Source organism: Malaclemys terrapin, chromosome 2 (genome assembly GCF_027887155.1).
Source record: "Malaclemys terrapin pileata isolate rMalTer1 chromosome 2, rMalTer1.hap1, whole genome shotgun sequence".
Lineage (NCBI taxonomy): Eukaryota > Metazoa > Chordata > Testudines > Emydidae > Malaclemys > Malaclemys terrapin.
The window spans coordinates 89,185,546-89,204,362 of record NC_071506.1 but is presented as its reverse complement, the minus strand read 5'-3'; the positions used below and the strand labels follow the sequence as shown (position 1 = coordinate 89,204,362).

The following is an 18,817-nucleotide window of genomic DNA, read 5'->3' as shown; positions in this document are numbered from 1 at the left end:
TAGGTCCAGAACTTTCGCATGAAGAAAGCTACATTTCTGGAGTTTTGTAAGCAGTTTGCCCTGACCATCCAGTGTAAAGGCACATGCATGAGGCCATCCTTGCTGGTCCAGAAGCTGGTTGCTACAGCCATGTGGAAGCTGGCTACCCCAGACTGCTACAAGTCTGTTGCCAACCAGTTTGGTGTTGGGAAGTCAACTATGGGTAAAGTGGGGGTGGAAGGTTCTGAAGCAATCAGGCATATGGTGAACTCCCAAGTGGTAGTCATAAAAGATATTCCTTAAGTAATTGCTGTGTTTGAGAGCCTGGGGTTTCCAGGGTTTGATGGGACTCATATGCCCATAGTTTGTCTTCCTGAAGGAGCACATGAGCAGATGAACCACAGAAGATACTACTCCCTTGTTATGCAGGCCCTCATGGACCACAGAGGTCAATTTATGAATGTCAGTGTGGACTACGCAGGGAAAATTCGTGATACCAGTTTTTTTTGCCTATCAGTAGTCTACGTTCATGGTCGGGCTGGGATGCTATTCCTGCCAAATGATATTGACATAAAACGGAGTTACTATCCCTACCATTACTCTGGGGGACCCTACAAACTTGCTTTTGCCTTGGCTTATGAAACTGTACCCTGATGTCAACGGCCCTGACAAAAGACAACTTAATTACACTCTCAGCAGGTGTAGAGTGGTTGTTGAATTTGCTTTTTGCAGACTAAAATCCCATTGGAGATGCCTACAGACATGTTTGGATGCCAGTGTCATCAATGCTGTCAGCATTACTGTGCTCTTCACAATCTTTGTGAAGCCAGAGGTGAGCCACTTCCCCCTGAATGGGCCTAGGACAGCCAACCCCTGTCTCCAGGGCACATCTCCAAATTCTTATGTTCATAATGTCCCTTAAGAGGGAGAATCTCTAAATTATAATCTTCTACAAACATATCTCTACATCTTACCTCTTAAAGAAAAATGAATTAACTCTTATATACATTATATATAAACAGTTAAGTATCTAATAACACACACTTTAAATTCTCAACCCATCTAATACATTTCCATAAACCCAGTGTGTCAGCTATACCTAGAGAAGAGAGGTTACCTGTACATCACTCTCGAGGGAGTCTTTACCACTCACTTTCCTCAAATACCCCTTGGCCAGGCAGGTTAGCAAGTCTCTATGAGTCTTTCAGGCATAGGTGAAAATAAGCCGGTACGGAGTACCAGTAAAAAAAAGGTGCAGTAGTATACCGGTGTCATAACTATAAAGGGAAGGGTAACAGCTGTCCTGTGTACAGTACTATAAAATCCCTCCTGGCCAGAGACTCCAAAATCCTTTTCCCTGTAAAGGGTTAAGAAGCTCAGGTAACCTGGCTGGCATCTGACCCAAAGGACCAATAAGGGGACAAGATACTTTCAAATCTGGGGGGGGGGGAGGCTTTTGCTTGTGTTCTTTGTTTGGGAGTTCGTTCGCTCTTGGGACTGAGAGGGACCAGACATCAATCCAGGTTCTCCACATCTTTCTAAACAAGTCTCTCCTATTTCAAACTTGTAAGTAAATAGCCAGGCAAGGCGTGTTAGTTTTCCTTTGTTTTCTCAACTTGTAAATGTACCTTTTACTAGAGTGTTTATCTTTGTTTGCTGTACTTTGAACCTGAGACTAGAGGGGGGGGTGTCCTCTGAGCTCTTTAAGTTTGATTACCCTGTAAAGTTATTTTCCATACTGATTTTACGGAGATGATTTTTACCTTTTTCTTTAATTAAAAGCCTTCTTTTTAAGAACCTGATTGATTTTTCCTTGTTTTAAGATCCAAGGGGTTTGGATCTGTATTCACCAGGGAATTGGTGAAGGTTTCTCAAGGCTACCCAGGGAAGGGAATTAGTTTTTGAGAATGGTGGCAGCGGACCAGAACTAAGCTGGTAGTTAAGCTTAGAAGTTTTCATGCAGGCCCCTACATTTGTACCCTAAAGTTCAAAGTGGGGATACAGCCTTGACAACTGGCAAATAAATGGAGCATTCAGTACTGGCTTACTTTCACCTCTTTTGGCTGCATAACAAAAAGTTCAAACTCAAAGCTAATAAAAGCTTGGAAAGGGAAAACTCACTGTCACGTTTGTTTGTTGTTTCTCTCCCTCTCCTCCTCCAGCCAGGCTGCAGGACGTGGCTGGGCTCTGCGTTCCCCCGCACTCAGCAGGGGCTGCAGGGGCTCCCCTCTACCTTGTAGCAGGGAGCAGGGGGACTGGCTGAGGGAGAAGCGTCCCCTATGCTGCCTGCATAGGAACAGTTTAAACTTAGCTGTTCATTCCACGGTCTGAACCGCGGGATTCGGGGCTATTTCTGGCATCCTTGTTAATTTCACTCATGGTTGTTGGGGGTGGGGTGTGTGACCAAAGCCGGGGCAGTTCTTTTCTGCCCCTTGGATGAGGCGATCTTCAATAATATAATTGTATTTTTTGTGTATTATATTATTGAAGATCGCCTCCTCCTGAAGGAAACGGAATGGTTAATGCTGACTCACTCAACTGTTGCTAAGTGCTAAGGGGCATTACTTCTGTTTTCACTGGAATAAATTGGAGATTCTTGGAGTAGAGAGGACAAAGGAAGTTCATCCATGGGATTGTGGTATACTTTTGGTGGACTCCCAAGATGGGGGAGAAAAGTGGGTGATGCATCTACTCTGCAAAGCAATAAGGCTCAAACCCTTGGTCCCAGCCTGACTTGTGCTCAAACCATCCATCTCCGCAGGGAGATGTCTCAAGTCTGAGCCTGGGCTTACATTGCAGTGTAGATGTACCCTGAGACTCTTACATTGTCATATTCTTCTTCTACTTAAATTGGTTTAAATAAATCCCTAGTCACTCTATAATCAGCGCTAATCCAGATTTAAATTTATATAACTAAGGGTATGACTACACTTTTTTGAGGAGACTTACTTGAGCTACATCTGCTTGAGCTATCATGCTAAAACTAGAACATAAGCATGGCTGTGTGAGCTATGAGTGAGGCTAGCTGCCCTAAGTACATGCCCATCTGAGACCTTAGGCACACACTCAGGGCAGCCAGCCTGTCCTGCTGTTTGGGCTTCTGTGTCTACACTTTCTTGTTGGTGCACTAGCCAGATGACCGTTAATAAGAATGTGTTGCCTCAATTTGGGAAGCACATTCCCCCAACTCAAAGTGTAGAAAGAGTCAGCTTCTGCTCTGACTTCTATAGAATCACTTCATCCACTTACTAATGTGTATTTTACCACATTATCTCTGATCTTGAACCTTGGAGTCTAAGCATAGTGTCTCTCACATGTCCTCCTGATCCTTTCTGAATAGGAATACTTTTTGAAAGATAATTTACACATGCACATTTAATTTACAGTTTAATTAGAAAAATTGCCTCTAGCAAGGCAAGATGTTATGTTATAATATAACATATAATGGCTAATGTTATAGTTTAATAAATACTGCACAGAGAGTCCACATAATTAAAAGGTCTTTATCCTTTTTTTTTTCCCCTCCAAACTTTTCAGGCTGATGAGCCTTTATTCAAATTGAAATAAATTCACAGATCCCTCCCCATTCCAAAACACACCCATTTAGTATAAAAGTTGAAGTAAAAAAATGTATCTATGAAAGCAAGGAGAAGCTGTGTGTGTCTGTGTCTGTGTTGACAGAGAATACTTGAGCTTGAATGACCCTTTTGTGTCATGCCGGGGTTATGACTGACCAGATGAGAAACACTGATCACGGCAGAAGATGAAAGAGAGATTCTCACACCTGAACCATACTTTTTAGGTGACAATTCTGAGGAACTGTCCCAGATTGAGGTGTCAATAGAGGTGGGTTTTTTTTAAAATTGATAAAATTAAATAATAATAAATCACCAGGACCAGATAGTATTCATCCAAGAGTTCTGAAGGAAAAAAATATGAAAATGCAGAACTGCTAACTGTGGTATATAACCTATTGCTTAAGTCAGCCTTTGTAGCAGATTTGTGGAGTATAGCTAACTGTGACAAAGTTCCTCCTCTATCTTGGTGGGTCCTGCGCTTATTGGCGGATTTTCTTGCCTCAGAGATTCACCATGTGGGTTGGGGAACAGCCCAGAGACCTTCCCCTCTGAAAGAACCCACAGTCCAGGTCAATTGGGAGGTTTGGGGGGAACCCGGGCCAGGTCTCTACAGCTCCTTGCGCCTCTTGCTCCCAGCTCCTCACACTCGCACCACAAACTGAAGTGAGCTCTTTTTTAAAACCCAGGTGCCCTGATTAGCCTGCCTTAATTGATTCTAGAAGCTTCTCCTTAATTGGCTCCAGGTGTCCTAATTAGCCAGCCTGCCTGCCTTAACTGGTTCTAGCAGGTTCCTGATTACTCTAGTACAGCCCCTGCTCTGGTCACTCAGGGAACAGAAAACTATTCATCCAGTGACCAGTATATTTGCCCTCTACCACACTCCTGTATCCCACTGGTCTGGGTCTGTCACATAACGTAACAATGATATTTAAAAAAAAAAGTCTCCAGAAGCAATCCTGGCAATTATTTCTGTTCTTTACTATAGTTTCAATTTATCAGATATATAGATGAACACAATATGTTGGGGAAGAGTCAATATGGCTTTTGTAAATGGAAATCATGCCTCACAATCTCTTGGAATTCTTTGAAGGTGTCAGCAAGCATGCAGACAAGAATGATCCAGTGGACACAGTGTACTTGGACTTCCAGAAAGCCTTTGACAGGGTCCCCCACCAAACTCTCTTCAGCAAAGTGAGCAGTCATGGGACAAGAGGGAAGGTCCTCTCATGGATGAGTAACTGGTTTTAAAAAAAGGAAACAAAAAGTAGGAATAAATGGTCAGTTTTCAAAGTGGAGAGAGGTAAATAGTGGGTCCCCCAAGCATCTGTACTGGGACCAGTGCTGTTCAACATATTCATAAATGATCTGGAAAAAGGAGTAAACAGCGAAGTGGCAATATTTGCAGACGATACAAAATTATTCAAGATAGGTAAGGCGGAAGCTGACTGCAAATATTTACAAAGGGATTTCACAAAACTGAGTGACTGGGCAACAAAATGGCAGATTAAATTCAATGTTAATAAATGCAAAGTGATGTACATTGCAAAATATAAACCCAACTATACATACAAAATGATGGGGTCTAAATTAGCTGTTACCACTCAAGAAAGAAATCTTGGAATCCTCATAAATAGTTATCTGAAAACATCTGCTGAATGTGCAGTGCCAGCCAAAAAAAAGCTAACAATGTTAGGAATCACTAGGAAAGGTATAGATAATAAGATGGAAAATATCATAATGCCACTGTATAAATCCATGGTATGCCCACACCTTGAATAGTGTGTGTAATTTTGATCTCCCCATTTCAAAAAAGATATATTAAGATTAGAAAAAGTACAGAGAAGAACAAAAATGATGAGGAGTGTGGAATAGCTTCCACAGAAGGAGGGATTAAAAATACTAGGACTGTTCAGTTTGGAAAAGAAATGACTAAAGAGCGAAGTATGATAGAGGTCTGTAAAATCACGAATGTGTGGAGAGAGTGAATAGGAAAGTGCTATTTACTCCTTCACATAACACAAGAACCAGGCGTCCCCCAATGAAATTAATAGGCAGCATGTTTAAAACAAACATACAGAAGTACTTCTTCACACAATGCACAGTCAATCTGTGAAATTCATTGCTGGGGGTGTTGTAAAGGTCAAAAGTATAACCAGGTTAAAAAAAGAATTACCTTATATACTCATTCATAAGCCAAATATTTTTGGTAAAAAAGTGATGCATCAAAGAGCGGGGGTCAGCTTATAAATGGGACTACACCAAAATATGATGATTTTAAACTCTATGGAATCGTTGAATTGAATATCTAATACAGGGATCGGCAACCTTTGGCATGCAGCCCACCACATCCGCAGGTTCGGCCAATCGTGGCTCCCACTGGCTGCGGTTCGCCGCTCCAGGCCAATGGGGGCGGCAGGAAATGGTGGCCAGGATATCCCTCGGCCTGTGACGCTTCTGCCGCCCCCATTGGCCTGGAGCGGTGAACCGCCGCCAGTGGGAGCTGCAATCGTCCAACCCTGTGGACGCGGCAGGTAAACAAAACGGCCCAGCCCACCCGGGTGCTTACCCAGGTGGGCCGTGTGCCAAAGATTGCCAATCCCTGATCTAATACATTGTAGTTTTGTTTACCTGGAGTGCTCCAAGCCAACAAAACGTCCCGACCCACCAGCGACTTACCCTGATGAGCCGGGAACCAAAGTTTTCCAACCCCTGAAATATAGGGTCGACTTATCAAAGGATCACATAGTTTTTGCTATTTTTACCTATCCATTTTGGGGGGTCGGCTTATAAATGAACAGGCTAATGAACGAGTATATATGGTAGATAATTCATGAAGATTAGGTCCATTAATGGCTATTAGCCAAGATGGTCAGAGATGGACCCCTATGCTTGGGTGTTCCTAAACCTCTGACTGTAAGAAGCTGGGATTGGTCAACAGTGGATGAATCACTCAATAATTGCTCTGTTCTGTTCATTCCCTCTGAAGAATTTGGCACTGGTCACTGTGAGAAGACGGGATGCTAGGTTAGGTGGACCACTATTCTGACCCAGTATGGCCATTCTTATGTTCTTATAATTACATGGAGCCATAACATGCTATGAGTTTTAAGATGAACTCCCTCTTTTTCCTAATGGGGAAATTTTGCTTAAAAATACATGGCATGATTTGGCTTAATACTTAGAAGACAGATTTTTGCTAATGTGGGGTATTCTGCATTTCTTACTTTACAATGATAGTGCTCCAACGAACAAACAGGACAGTAACTCAAATGTTCTCTATCTGATTTTGAAATAAACAAATATGACAAACTAATGTGTAGCTGCGAGACTCTAATAAGAGTGAACAAGGACCCAAATGAAATGAAATATCACCAGTCTATGGAAAGACCCTCCTTTTCCTCATTAATCATAGACTGTCAGGGTTGGAAGGGACCTCAGGAGGTCATCCAGTCCAACCACCTGCTCAAAGAAAGACCAATCTCCAGGCAGATTTTTGCCCCAGATCCCTAAATGGCCCCTTCAAGGATTGAATTTACAAGCCTGGGTTTAGCAGGCTAATGCTCAAACCGCTGGGCTATCCCTCCCCCAATAACCTCCTTTATCGCATCTTTCACCAAATGGTCTCAACTCGCTTTACAATTTTAATTACGCCTCAACACTTCTGTGAGGCAATTATTATTGTTACCTATGTAAGAGATAGGTAAACTGAGGCATGGAATGATAAAGGACTTGCTTAATTTTACTCAGCAACTTGGAAGTAAATTGGAAATAGAACCCAGGAGTGCTGACTCCTAGCCCTCAGCACTAATCACTAGACCACATCCTCTACTTATGCTGATTATTTTTATTACAATCAAATTCCTGATATTTATGAGAGATAGTGATTAATGACAGAGGGCGGGCCTGTCAATTCGTAGTAACAGACAAAATGATGAGACCTCAGATGATCTTTGGATTGTACAGTTATTTTATACAATACAAAATGTGCTTGAACTCTACTAGAATTCTTAGGTATATGACTGTGTGCCACATCTTCCCCATCATATTTTAAATTCCTTTGAGGCAAAGATAATTGTGTTTTTACCCTTGTTAGTTAATACATATTAACTAACACAATTGTAAATTCTAGCATGGACAGGACATACACATTTGTTGCTAGTCTTAATTCTTAATAATCCTAACATGAATAGCAACAAACTCTTGTAAGCTGGAACAAATGTTGTATAGTGTTGACACTAGAATTTATAATCATATTAGCTAACATGTTAAAACACAACTAAAAATTCAAGACATACCTGTGAAACAACCAACCTTCGTTAGTTTAATGAAGGGAGTAATAAAAATAAAACCAACAACTACTGGCTAACGTATCTTCTTTTGGAAAGTTTCACACGAGCCACTTGTCAGCCACTGCCATTTAAAATGAGCCTTGAAATTATAGTTGAATTAATGTGGTGAGGAGGCGTCCAACAAAGGTGAGGGGAACTTGGGAGCGGACACTAACCATGCTACTCTTCTGGGGATGTGATGTAATCCCAAGAATTCTTATCTAGTGTAATAGGCATGAATTTTCCATACGAGCAGGACAGGTTGGTCATCTAGGGCAGCAAAATAATCACAAACTGTGTCTGTAGGTGACTGCAGATTACAAGAGAGAGCCTTGGTAGTTGGTATTGCTGAGCTGTGGGAGTCTCTCCTCCCTGCCCCAATCAGGTCAAGGGAGAAGGCTGTTTCAGCCTCTGTCCCTGGAGTGAACAGAGACCTTTCTTTAGAGGTGGCTTCCTTCCCACCTTCACACTGTAGGTAAAATAAATTGGTTCTCCATAACTGTGGTGCAAGGCTGTCAGGGTTCCCTCCCCACTCTGAACTCTGGGGTACAAATGTGGAGACCCGCATGAAAGACCCCCTAAACTTATATTCCACCAGCTTAGGTTAAAAACTTTCCCAAGGCACAAATTCTTCCTTGCCCTTGGACGGTATGCTGCCACCACCAAGTTAGTTAGACAAAGATTCAGGAAAAGGACCACTTGGAGTTCCTGTTTCCCCAAAATATCCCCAACCCCCTTCACCCCTTTTCCTGGAGAAGCTTGAGAATAATGTATCAACCAAATAGATAACCAAGGTGAGCACAGACCAGACCCTAAAAACCCAATCAGATTCTTAAAAACAAAACTTTATTATAAAGAAAAAAGTAAAAGAAGCACCTCTGTAAAATCAGGATGGAAAGTAATTTTACAGGGTAATAAAATTCAACACACAGAGGATTCCCCTCTAGGCAAAACTTTAAAGTTACAAAAAAAAATGGGAATAAATCTATCTCTTAGCACAGGGACAATTCACAAGATAAAACAAAAGATAATCTAACGCATTTCCTTCCTATTACTTACAATTTGTAATCTTAGATGCTTACTTCAGGTATGGCTTTGAGAGATGTATTTTCCCTGCCCTGATTCCTCACTGACCCGGAGAGAACACAAAGAAACACAAAACAAAAACCTTCTCCCACAGATCTGAAAGTATCTTCTCCCCTCATTGGTCCTTTTGGTCAAGTGCCAACCAGGTTATTTGAGCTTCTTAACCCTTTACAGGTAAAGGAGGGATTTTATGCTACCCTTAGCTGTATGTTTATGACAAAGGCCATTTCCTTTCTTGCAAATCCTTAAGAAAGGCCCTGCACATGGTGTGAAATAAGAAATGTAAAACAACTTGGCATGGTGGTAATTGCCTTTCACAATAATGGTACTTCAGCTGCCTTTTCTCTTTCTCTGTGATTGGGACTCTATGGTCTCTCTCTTCTCATTGGGTGGATGTGTTTTCCTCAGCCAGTTTGATGCTCTCTTTATGGAACCCACCAATGGTATTCATTTTATATTTTTAAAAAATTCTTGATTGGCTTCTCCTGTGTTGTGTTGAGTACACAACATCACATGCTCAGGACCAAAACAGCTGACAAGGCAGTGGGGATGGACAGGAACAGGACTCTGAATAACACATTTCTGTACAGCCCAGTGCACTGAATTCTAAAATGGATTTTTATTTAATCAGATTCTGTATAATTGAACTGAGGACATATCTGAATTCTGGCCTCAGTTACTCATGTACATCCTTGTTGGCTTCCAGATTATATACATTGGATGAATTTGGGCCAATATGAATAGACTGGGGGTGGTGTGATCACCAAAAGGCAGGAAATGACCCACTGTTTACTGAATTGTTTTTAACATTGTGGGGTATACTAAGACATGATTTTTTAATTTAACTTTATTTTTTCTATAGAATCTACATGAGCCTCTTTAGCTTAAGTATTTGAATCCTTTCTTTTCAAGTATACTATGCATATTTCAAAAGGACTGAGACCCTGGTAGATTAAAAAGAGAGGAAATAAATTTTAATGGTAGGTCAGATCACTGTGTACTGACCCACTGTGAGCACATTTAATATACACAATATGACTCTTGCAGTGTTGCACTTTCCCTGATCATTAGTTTGATGTGATGCTCCTGAACACACACACACACACACACACAGAAATCCTGTGGTCCACAAAAAATCCATGTGACTTTCATAAATCTTTTGGGGGAGTAGTACTGGTCCCCATTATTTTATATTAGATTTGCTTTTGGTTACTCACATTACTGATGATAATTAAAAATAAATAAGCCTCACAGCTATTTTCTATACATCATTTTTGATTATGAATAAGTTTCATTTTTTATTTGACCTGCATTTACTTAATTGTTTCACTTCCTCTTTGTGTTCTTCATCTTTTGATGATAGTTCCAAGCTTTATTGCTCCCCTGTTGGTTGATAGTGTTCCTTCTTGGATATTTGCAGGTTAAAATGCTTTAATGTTACTGGCAACAGCTAAAATGAAAAGAATGGAACAAAATTTCCTGTCCTGATATAAGGTGTTATACATATTTCATGCTTAGGATAACCATCACAAATCATCATCTTAAGAGGTCCCATTGTTCTGTGAAGATTCTATGTAAATAGCTCATTTCTGGCAGCTGGCAAGAGAAATGTTACACTTCTATAAAAGACATTTTAACCAAAAGGTGGCACTGCAGCTGCATGCATTCTGCTTTAGGTCAGCTGTCTTGCATGAGCTAATAAGCTATTCACTGCATGTATTATAATTTCTGGTTTCATACCCTTTGAATTATGAGTAAATACTGTAATTGAAGCAACTATGAGTTCATTATTTCCAAAACAGAGGAGAATAACTCTCCAGGATACAAACAATGTAAAAACTAACCATATTGTAAAAATAATAAAGGCATTTACTAACTTAAGTGATTCCAATTAACTGATTAAGCAAATAAAAATCTCTGAAATCTAACGCTGCCAACATATGCGCAATATGATACTATAGGGTGCATAAACAAAACTTCTTTATTAGTTTATGAACAGCTAGCTTTGTTTTGCAGCATCCAATGCAAAAGGAGAATTGCTTGTTAAAAATAGTGGTTTGGGGCCTGATCTTGCAGCACTGAAAGTCAATAGGAGTCGTGAGGTAGACTTTGGTGGGGACTGGATTGGATCCTTAGTTAGCTGCTTTGTATGTGTTGTTTAACTAGACTGCTAATGAAAAAAGGTCACTAGTTGCATTTTATAACTATATGTTTGCTTTGAACTGATAGAAGCCAGAAAATTTAGAATCAAACTTCCAGGCTAGATTTACTTCCACTGGAGAAATCTGGTTCCCAGTGGGGGAAAGGCAACTTAGAGGGGAGGTCACAAAGGACCTGCAAACCAGTTGTGCCACAGGTATGGCAATCATTGGCCCAGCCTAGAAAATGGGTGATGCTGACTGAGAAGGAAGGTGTGACCATGGCTCAGAATAAGTACTGATTGAGTGCATCCCCTAAACATCTTTTATTGGTAGGGGTTCTCTTGGGCTTACACATTAAAGCCGTTGTCCCTTGATGGAACCCTCAGGAGCATGCCACAGCCATCCTCCGAGGGCTGATGTCCTTCTCATGGGCACAGGTAGTACAATTTGCACCTTTGTGTGCCAGTGGAGAGAAACAACCCTCCATTTGTAATCTGTGTTGTCATGGTTAGATATTGTAGGAACCCCTAAATAAAGAATGAACTGCATGTATGCCATACTACATATTCTGTAATATCTAGGCATAACATGGCAGATTGAGATAGAGCATTTCATCAACTATGGATCACTGTGCAATTGCATATTTAGAAACCAATATGCATATTTAAAATCCTATATGGGGAATACTTTTACAGTTACAGATTACTTCATTTTATTTCCTATTTAGGACAAAAGAAAGAACAAGATTATATACTAATCACAAGCTACGTTTTCTTCCATGTATTGTTTGAGATGTTTAAACAATATCATTATGGATGTCTGACATGAAGGGGAACAGTAAAAAGGTCAGCAGCTGAACAAAGCTTTTTCACTACAGGAGATTGGTCAAACAAAATAAACATGACTAAACGATGTTAAATAAGAGCAAATTTAAGGCCCAGGGCTAACGTGGGCAAAACTCCTGTTGACTTTACTAGGAGTTTCTTTACATAAATATCACAGTATCATACCTTATAGTGAAGAAACAGTCAATAAGATTAAAAAGATTAAAAAACATATAAATGTACAATGACGATGAAGAAGATTCTTCAGAACTAACTTTTCTTTATGTCCAGGCTATGAATGACCTTACCATACAGTTCTTTGCTTTCAAAATACACCACATGTGGGCCAGCCAAACGTGTGTTTGTGTGTGTATACATATATATACACACACATATATCTATTGTTCAGAAATCATGAGTGAGGCCCCCAAAAGTTATGAGATTGGCTTAAAATCATGAGGGTTCTTTTTAAAGGGGTTCTTTTTATTTTCCTTATGGTATTTAATCCTATTCGGCTACACCTAGGTCACTTTTGCAAGCTTTACACTGAAGCTATGAAAGCTAGATGTGTTTTTAAGTGAAAAATGAGATTCCATGGAATTATAAGATTCCAGGAGCTAGGGCTTCAATAACAGCACCACATATTAAATATTGTCAGACTCATGATGAAATTGCAAAAGTTGGCAACTCTGTAGCATGCAAGTGTGTGTGTGTATATGTGTATATATATATATAATGTTCCTGGTAAAGTAAAGTATTTGGAATGGAATTTTACAGAGTGTATGATCACTCCTTCCACATTCTTCTTGGCAAATTCTTGCTTTACTGAGACTATGGATCTCTATTTGTGTTTTTTAATTATAATTTATAATTTAAGAACATAAGAATGGCCATAGTAGGTCAGACCAGTGGTCCATCTAGCTCAGTATCCTGTCTTCCAACAGAGAAGAATGAACAGAACAGGGCAATTTCAAGTGATCCATCCACTCTCATCCAGTCCCAGCTTCTGGAAGTCAAAGGCTTAGGGACACCCAGAGCACGGGGCTGTGTCCTTGACTAATAGCCATTGATAAGCCTGTACTCAATGAATTATATAATTCTTTTTTGAACACAGTTATGTTTTTGGCCTTCACAACATCCCTTAGCTATGAGTTCCACAGGTTGCGTGAAGAAGTACTTTCTTATATTTGTTTTAAACCTGCTGCCTATTAATTTCATTGGGGGACCGCTAGTAATTGTGTTATGCAAAAGGGTAAATAACATTTCCTTTTTCACTTTCTTTACACCATTCATAATTTTATAGACCTCTGTCATATCCACCCCTAGTTATCTATTTAGAAGATGAACAGTCCTAGTTATTTAATCTCTCCTCCTATGGAAGCTGTTTCATACCCCTAATCACTTTTGTTACCCTTCTCTATATTTTTTTCCAATTCTAATATATATTTTTGAAAATGGGGAAACCAGAACTGCACATGATATTCAAGGTATGGGCATACTATGGATTTATATAGTGGCATTATGACATTTTTATGTCTTCTTATATATCCCTTTCCTAATGGTTCCTAACATTGTTAGCTTTTTTGACTGGTGTTGCACATTTAGCAGATGTTCTCAGAGAGCTATCCATGAGGACTCCAAGATTACTTTCTTGAGTGGTAACAGCTAATTTAGATCCCACAATTTTGTATGTATAATTGGGGTTATGTTTTCCAGAGTGTAATAGTTGCATGTATTAACACTGAATTTCATCTACCATTTTGTTGTCCAGTCACCGAGTTTTGTGAGATCCCTTTACAACTCTTTGCGGTCAGCTTCGGCCTTACCTATTTTGAGTAATTTTATATCATCTGCAAACTTTGCCACCTCACTGTTTACCCCTTTTTTCAGATCATTTATGAATATGTTGAACAGCACTGGTCCCAGTACAGATCCTTTGGGGACCCCACTGTTTACTTCTCTCCATTCTGAAAACTGACCATTTATTCCTACTCTTTTTTTCCTATCTTTTAACCAGTTACTGATCCAGGAGAGGGCCTTCTCTCTTATCCCAAGACTGCTTACTTGGCTTAAGAGCCTTTGGTGAGAGACCTTGTCAAAGGCTTCTGAAAGTCCAAGTACACTATACCCAGGGCCGACACTTCCACTAGGCGACCCTAGGGCGGCAGGATTTGGGGGGCAGCATTTTGCTGCCCTCGGCGGCAATTCGGTGGCGGCGGGTCCTTCCGCTCCGGGTCTTTGGCGGAAATTCGGCAGTGGGTCCTTCTCTCACTCCAGAACCTGCCGCTGAAGTGCCCCGAAGACGTGGAGTGGAAGGACCCCCGCCGCCGAATGCTCAGAGGAGGAGTGCTGTCACCTAGGGCGGCAAAAACCCTGGCCCCACTCCTGACTATACCCACTGGATCACCCTTGTCCACATGTTTGCTGACACCCTCAAATAATTCTGTAAATTGTGAGGCATGATTTCTCTTTACAAAGGCCATGTTAACTCTTCCCTAACATATTGTGTTCATCTATCTAATCTATCTTTCTGATATTTCTGTTCTTTGATATACTTTCAACCACTTTGCCTGGTAATGGAGTTATGCTTATTGGCCTGGAATTGCCAGGATCGCCTCTGGAGCCTTTTATTTATTTATTTATTTTAAATCAGTATTACATTAGCTATCCTCCAGACATCTGGTACAGAGGCTGATTTAAGTGATAGGTTACATACCACAGTTAGTAGTTCTGCAATTTCATATTTGATTTCCTTCCCTCCTTCCTTACATTTTAATAGTAAATATAATAACTACTGTAAAAAAATGAAGCCATTGTGAGTTACACAACACAGAGAGACACAATGTACTCAAAATTTTTCCAAAATTAAGATTAGTAAAAGTAAGCTTTTTACAAGCTTATGGTCAGTAAAAATGTTTCCACAAATTTAAAATACATTCCTATGGAAATAGATTTTTTGTTTGTTTGAATGGCCATCCCCCCGAAAGCATTGTCTTAATGCAGGGGAGCCTACGTCTGAAAGTGATGCTTGAGTACCCAGTTCCAGGGAAATACAAAAAGTAAACACGCAGCCCAGTGAAAAGAACATTGGATTTTTAAAAATTATTTGTTTTTCAACCAAAGGTGATGGGACGGTGTTAATTATAGGTAAAGAAATCTCATATATTTGCAGGAACAATTTATATAGTGGGGGTGCTGAGAGCCACTGAACCAAACTGTAAACCCTGTGTATAATGGAAACCACTTCAAACTAGAGGGTGCTCAGCGCCCCCTGCACCTCTAGTTCCAGCATTTATGTATATTTGTGTGTATCCCAGTGTCCCTTTACATTAGGGATGTTTTAAATTTATATTTCTTCCTTGAGAACACCATCTTGCCTTCCGAACTCAAGAATAACTCCTGCTGCAGTCTATACGGCTTTTGCTTCAGTAAAGAATGCACGGTAGTCCCCGGAATAAATAAACCAAACTACTGTTGCCTGTGACAAACTTGTCCTTAGTTTTTAAAATGCATCTCGGAGCGCAGACCTTCCTGCTGGAGCCTCCTGTGGTTGTGTGGCTGGGACCTGTATGATTAATCTCGCCGGGAGCCACACATCTAAGGTGTCTTCAAAATGACACTGAAGGAGAAGCGAGCACAGGTGACGTGAGCAGAGGGAGGTGGAGAGAGGAGATCGGCGGCGCAGAGTAACCAGGCTCTAGATCCCCGGCTTGCAGCTGGCACGCCCGCAGCGAGCTGCCTTTGCTATGCCTCTAGTCGAGCTCCGTGTCGGAGCGAGACTTGCCCCACACGCCTGTTCCTATTGGAGCAAACCTCTCCTGCTCCGCCGGCCTGATCCCCGCAGGGGCGGGGCCTCGCAAAGTTTTCATTGAGGTGGAGAAGTGTGGGCAAAGAGCACTGCTGCAGCTGTGTCTGAGCGTCGGTGAGGGGCAGCAAGGCAGACAGCAGGCGCAGCAGGAACGGGAGAGGCGGTCTACTTCCCCCTCTGCCACCTACAGCGCTCTGGCCGCCGCACCAGCGGAGGGGAGCATGCAAGTCGTTTTAGAAGGATGCAAAATGCCAGCAACCTAGCAGCTTGGGATGATTTTGCTCAGTGTACCACAAGCTGGGTCCTACGGGCCAGAAGCTGGAAGAAAGTGGCTGGAGTCCTCAGTGTGTCTGGGAATCGGTGAATCGTGACTCACACCACTCCTCGGATATATAAACAGAGAGCGAGCGAGAGAGAGAGCAAAGCCTTTGGTATATAACAGAATCGATCGAGTGCGATTTAATTTTAAAATGCTGGTTCTCCTTTCTTGATGTGGGGCACAACAAAATGGTTCTCCAGTAAGAAAAAGAAAAAAAATCTCCTCCAAGAAACCGTGCGTCTTGCAACTGAAGTCACCAGAAATCCAGCTGCTTCGGGATTTAATGGGCTCTTCCAAAGATGTTAAGGGACTTGTGAGAAAATCCGGTGAAAGACAATGCTAAAGTGCATTAGCGCTGTGCAAGGGTGGACCTAAAAGTTATGAAGTGGTACCTGTCGTAACAACAAGCAAATATTGTTCTCATTTATTTAATCAAGACTCGAACTAGTCAGAACTTCAAGCAATGGCAACAGAAGTGGTGTGTGGATTGATCTTCAGATTGCTACTTCCAATATGTCTAGTAGCTGGTACGTGAATTTTGGCTTGCATGGGGGGTGGGAGGGGGGGGGAGAGGGCGTTAATTTTAAATTGTTGTTCTTATCCGCAGCTACTCCAAAGGTATCCATATCGTTGTAAACCTGCTTTACTTTTCTGAACGCCTTACCTTCAAAGTGAAATAATGTTTCTTTAGCAATCGTTGTTCTAGAGATGCAGCAATCCGTATATTACCTCCTCTTTTTATTTAAGATGCACTATGCATGGGCTTCAGAAATCCCCTCTGCCTTTTTTTTTAATGTTGTTGATTCTGGAATTACTTTTTGTTTTCCCCACAAACTTCCATGTTTGCAGCTCATTGACACCTAATTTACATTTCCTAGTGGATAGTCTAGAGCCAGTTTACAACTAATTCAAGATACCCCACGTGTATTTGATTTCATGCAATATGCGAGGATAATAATCGTGGCTGTATCACTGGCACTGAACTGGTTTAAGTGAAATACTGTGCAGTACTCTTCGATTTGCACAGATCTTTACATAACCTTGTATCATTTTACTCGAAAAGTCTAGTGTATAAAAATCTCTACTTTCCTTCTGCATCCCAACAGACGGTGCAAGAAATATTAACAAGATAATATTTTCTCGTTCTGGGCATTTTATACTTTCCTTTTTGTTGAATTCAGGATGCTTTGAAAAAATAAATTATTTTTAGATTTAAAATAACAGGAATTGATGTTTGAGATAGAGGTAAATGACTAATTTGTTTTTAATATTTTCTGATAGTTTAATTATTAAATCATTTTACTAACAGGCAGCTACCTAAAAATAATTCATTTTGGGATTTAGAACTGTAATGAACAGTCATTGGTGGATGGGTTAGTGTTAATCCGTGTCCTCCTCTTCATTTGCAAATAAAACTTTGAATAAACTCACGATTTAGATAGATTGAGGTTAGCTTTTTCAGTTCTACCGAAAGAGAGAGATTTAAGATGATAAACCAAGGACGAGTTAATGAGTGAAACAAATCTCGGAAATGGTGTTTTGATTTAGCCTTCATCAATTAACTTAATATCAATTGCCTAAATGTATGCGATAAATTTTATTTAAACTACAAAAAATATAGTGGGACTAAAGGGTCACCAGGATTTTGGTGGTATTCATACCAAAAATGCACTTCAGTATTATCAATGGTCTCTTGAATATTTTACTGTATTTTGCCCACAACAGAGAGAGATTTATAGAGGCTGGGATAAATCCATTTAAGGTATGAGTAGAACACGTTTCAAAGGTAATGTAGCATTCTACACAGCCCGGAGCTTTGCAATTACCCATCCGCCGCGTTTTGAAGAATTATGTCTAACAGCAGGACGTGAACAGCTTGTTTTCTAAAGTTCAGTGTGGATCTGAGAGGCAGTCGCTTGTTTTACCTTTTTTGCTAGCTGTGCGATCATGAGGCACGGGCACATCTGACTAGGGCACTAGAAGGAAGGCTTTAATGTCCTGCTCTAAAGATACAGGTGAGGGGGGACTGAGACGTTTTGCACAGTACTGTAACTCTGGAGTGTCCTATGGGATCTGTTAAAACACCTCCTCATAACTGAGGATGGGGGTAAATCGTTGGAAGTTCATAGCTCGGAGAGATGCCGTAGCACTCAGACCGCTTTGTGCTTTCCTAAACGCATTGGATATGTTTTCAAAGGGGGTGGAGGGACAGGAGACAGACTGTTAGAAAAAGACAATTACCCCACTCCAGCACCACTACATGGCAGGTCCCCTGACAGCCTCTGACAAAGTGTCCAAATACAACCACGCCCCGGACGATCCAGAGCGGTAGATGAGAGAGAGAGAGAGAACTCCCCAACACGACCCCGAGGAGAACAGGGGCGCTTGTAGGCAGCTGCCCCCCGCTTTAGCGGAGCAAAAGACACCTCGACGCAGCTTCCCTGCCTGCAGCAGGCGCGAGCTGCGCGGCCGAGGAAGGCTCCCGGGGGTTCGCTGCTGCCCAAGGCGCGCGCGGGGGCAGCTTTTGCGCTGGACTCAGTTGCCTCTGGACGAGCTCCCGGTTTGTGTCCCAGTGGCTGGAAGAGAGGGGCGGGGTCCACAGCTGACAATCCCCCGCCTGTCCCCCAGCTGAGTCTCCCTCGGGACTAAGGGGCTGATCTCTCCGTGCCTCCCAGGAGGTTCTAATCCTCCGAGGTTAATGGGTTAAACAGGTGTAACGAATCCCCCGGCAATTAACACCCCAATCAGCTGCGT

General features: G+C 41.4%; 1 protein-coding gene across 3 annotated transcripts in view; it reads left to right on the top strand.

Annotated features, from left to right (window-relative positions):
- The first annotated feature begins 15,783 nt into the window (after positions 1-15,783).
- The window catches only part of PIEZO2 (piezo type mechanosensitive ion channel component 2), a 429,456-nt gene continuing 426,422 nt past the window's right edge, over positions 15,784-18,817 (top strand). For all 3 annotated transcript variants that reach the window (XM_054019895.1, XM_054019894.1, XM_054019896.1), the window contains exon 1: positions 15,784-16,590. In XM_054019895.1, the coding sequence (XP_053875870.1) occupies positions 16,527-16,590 (64 nt within the window). In that variant the 5' untranslated portion in view covers positions 15,784-16,526. The remainder of the gene's footprint in view (positions 16,591-18,817) is intronic.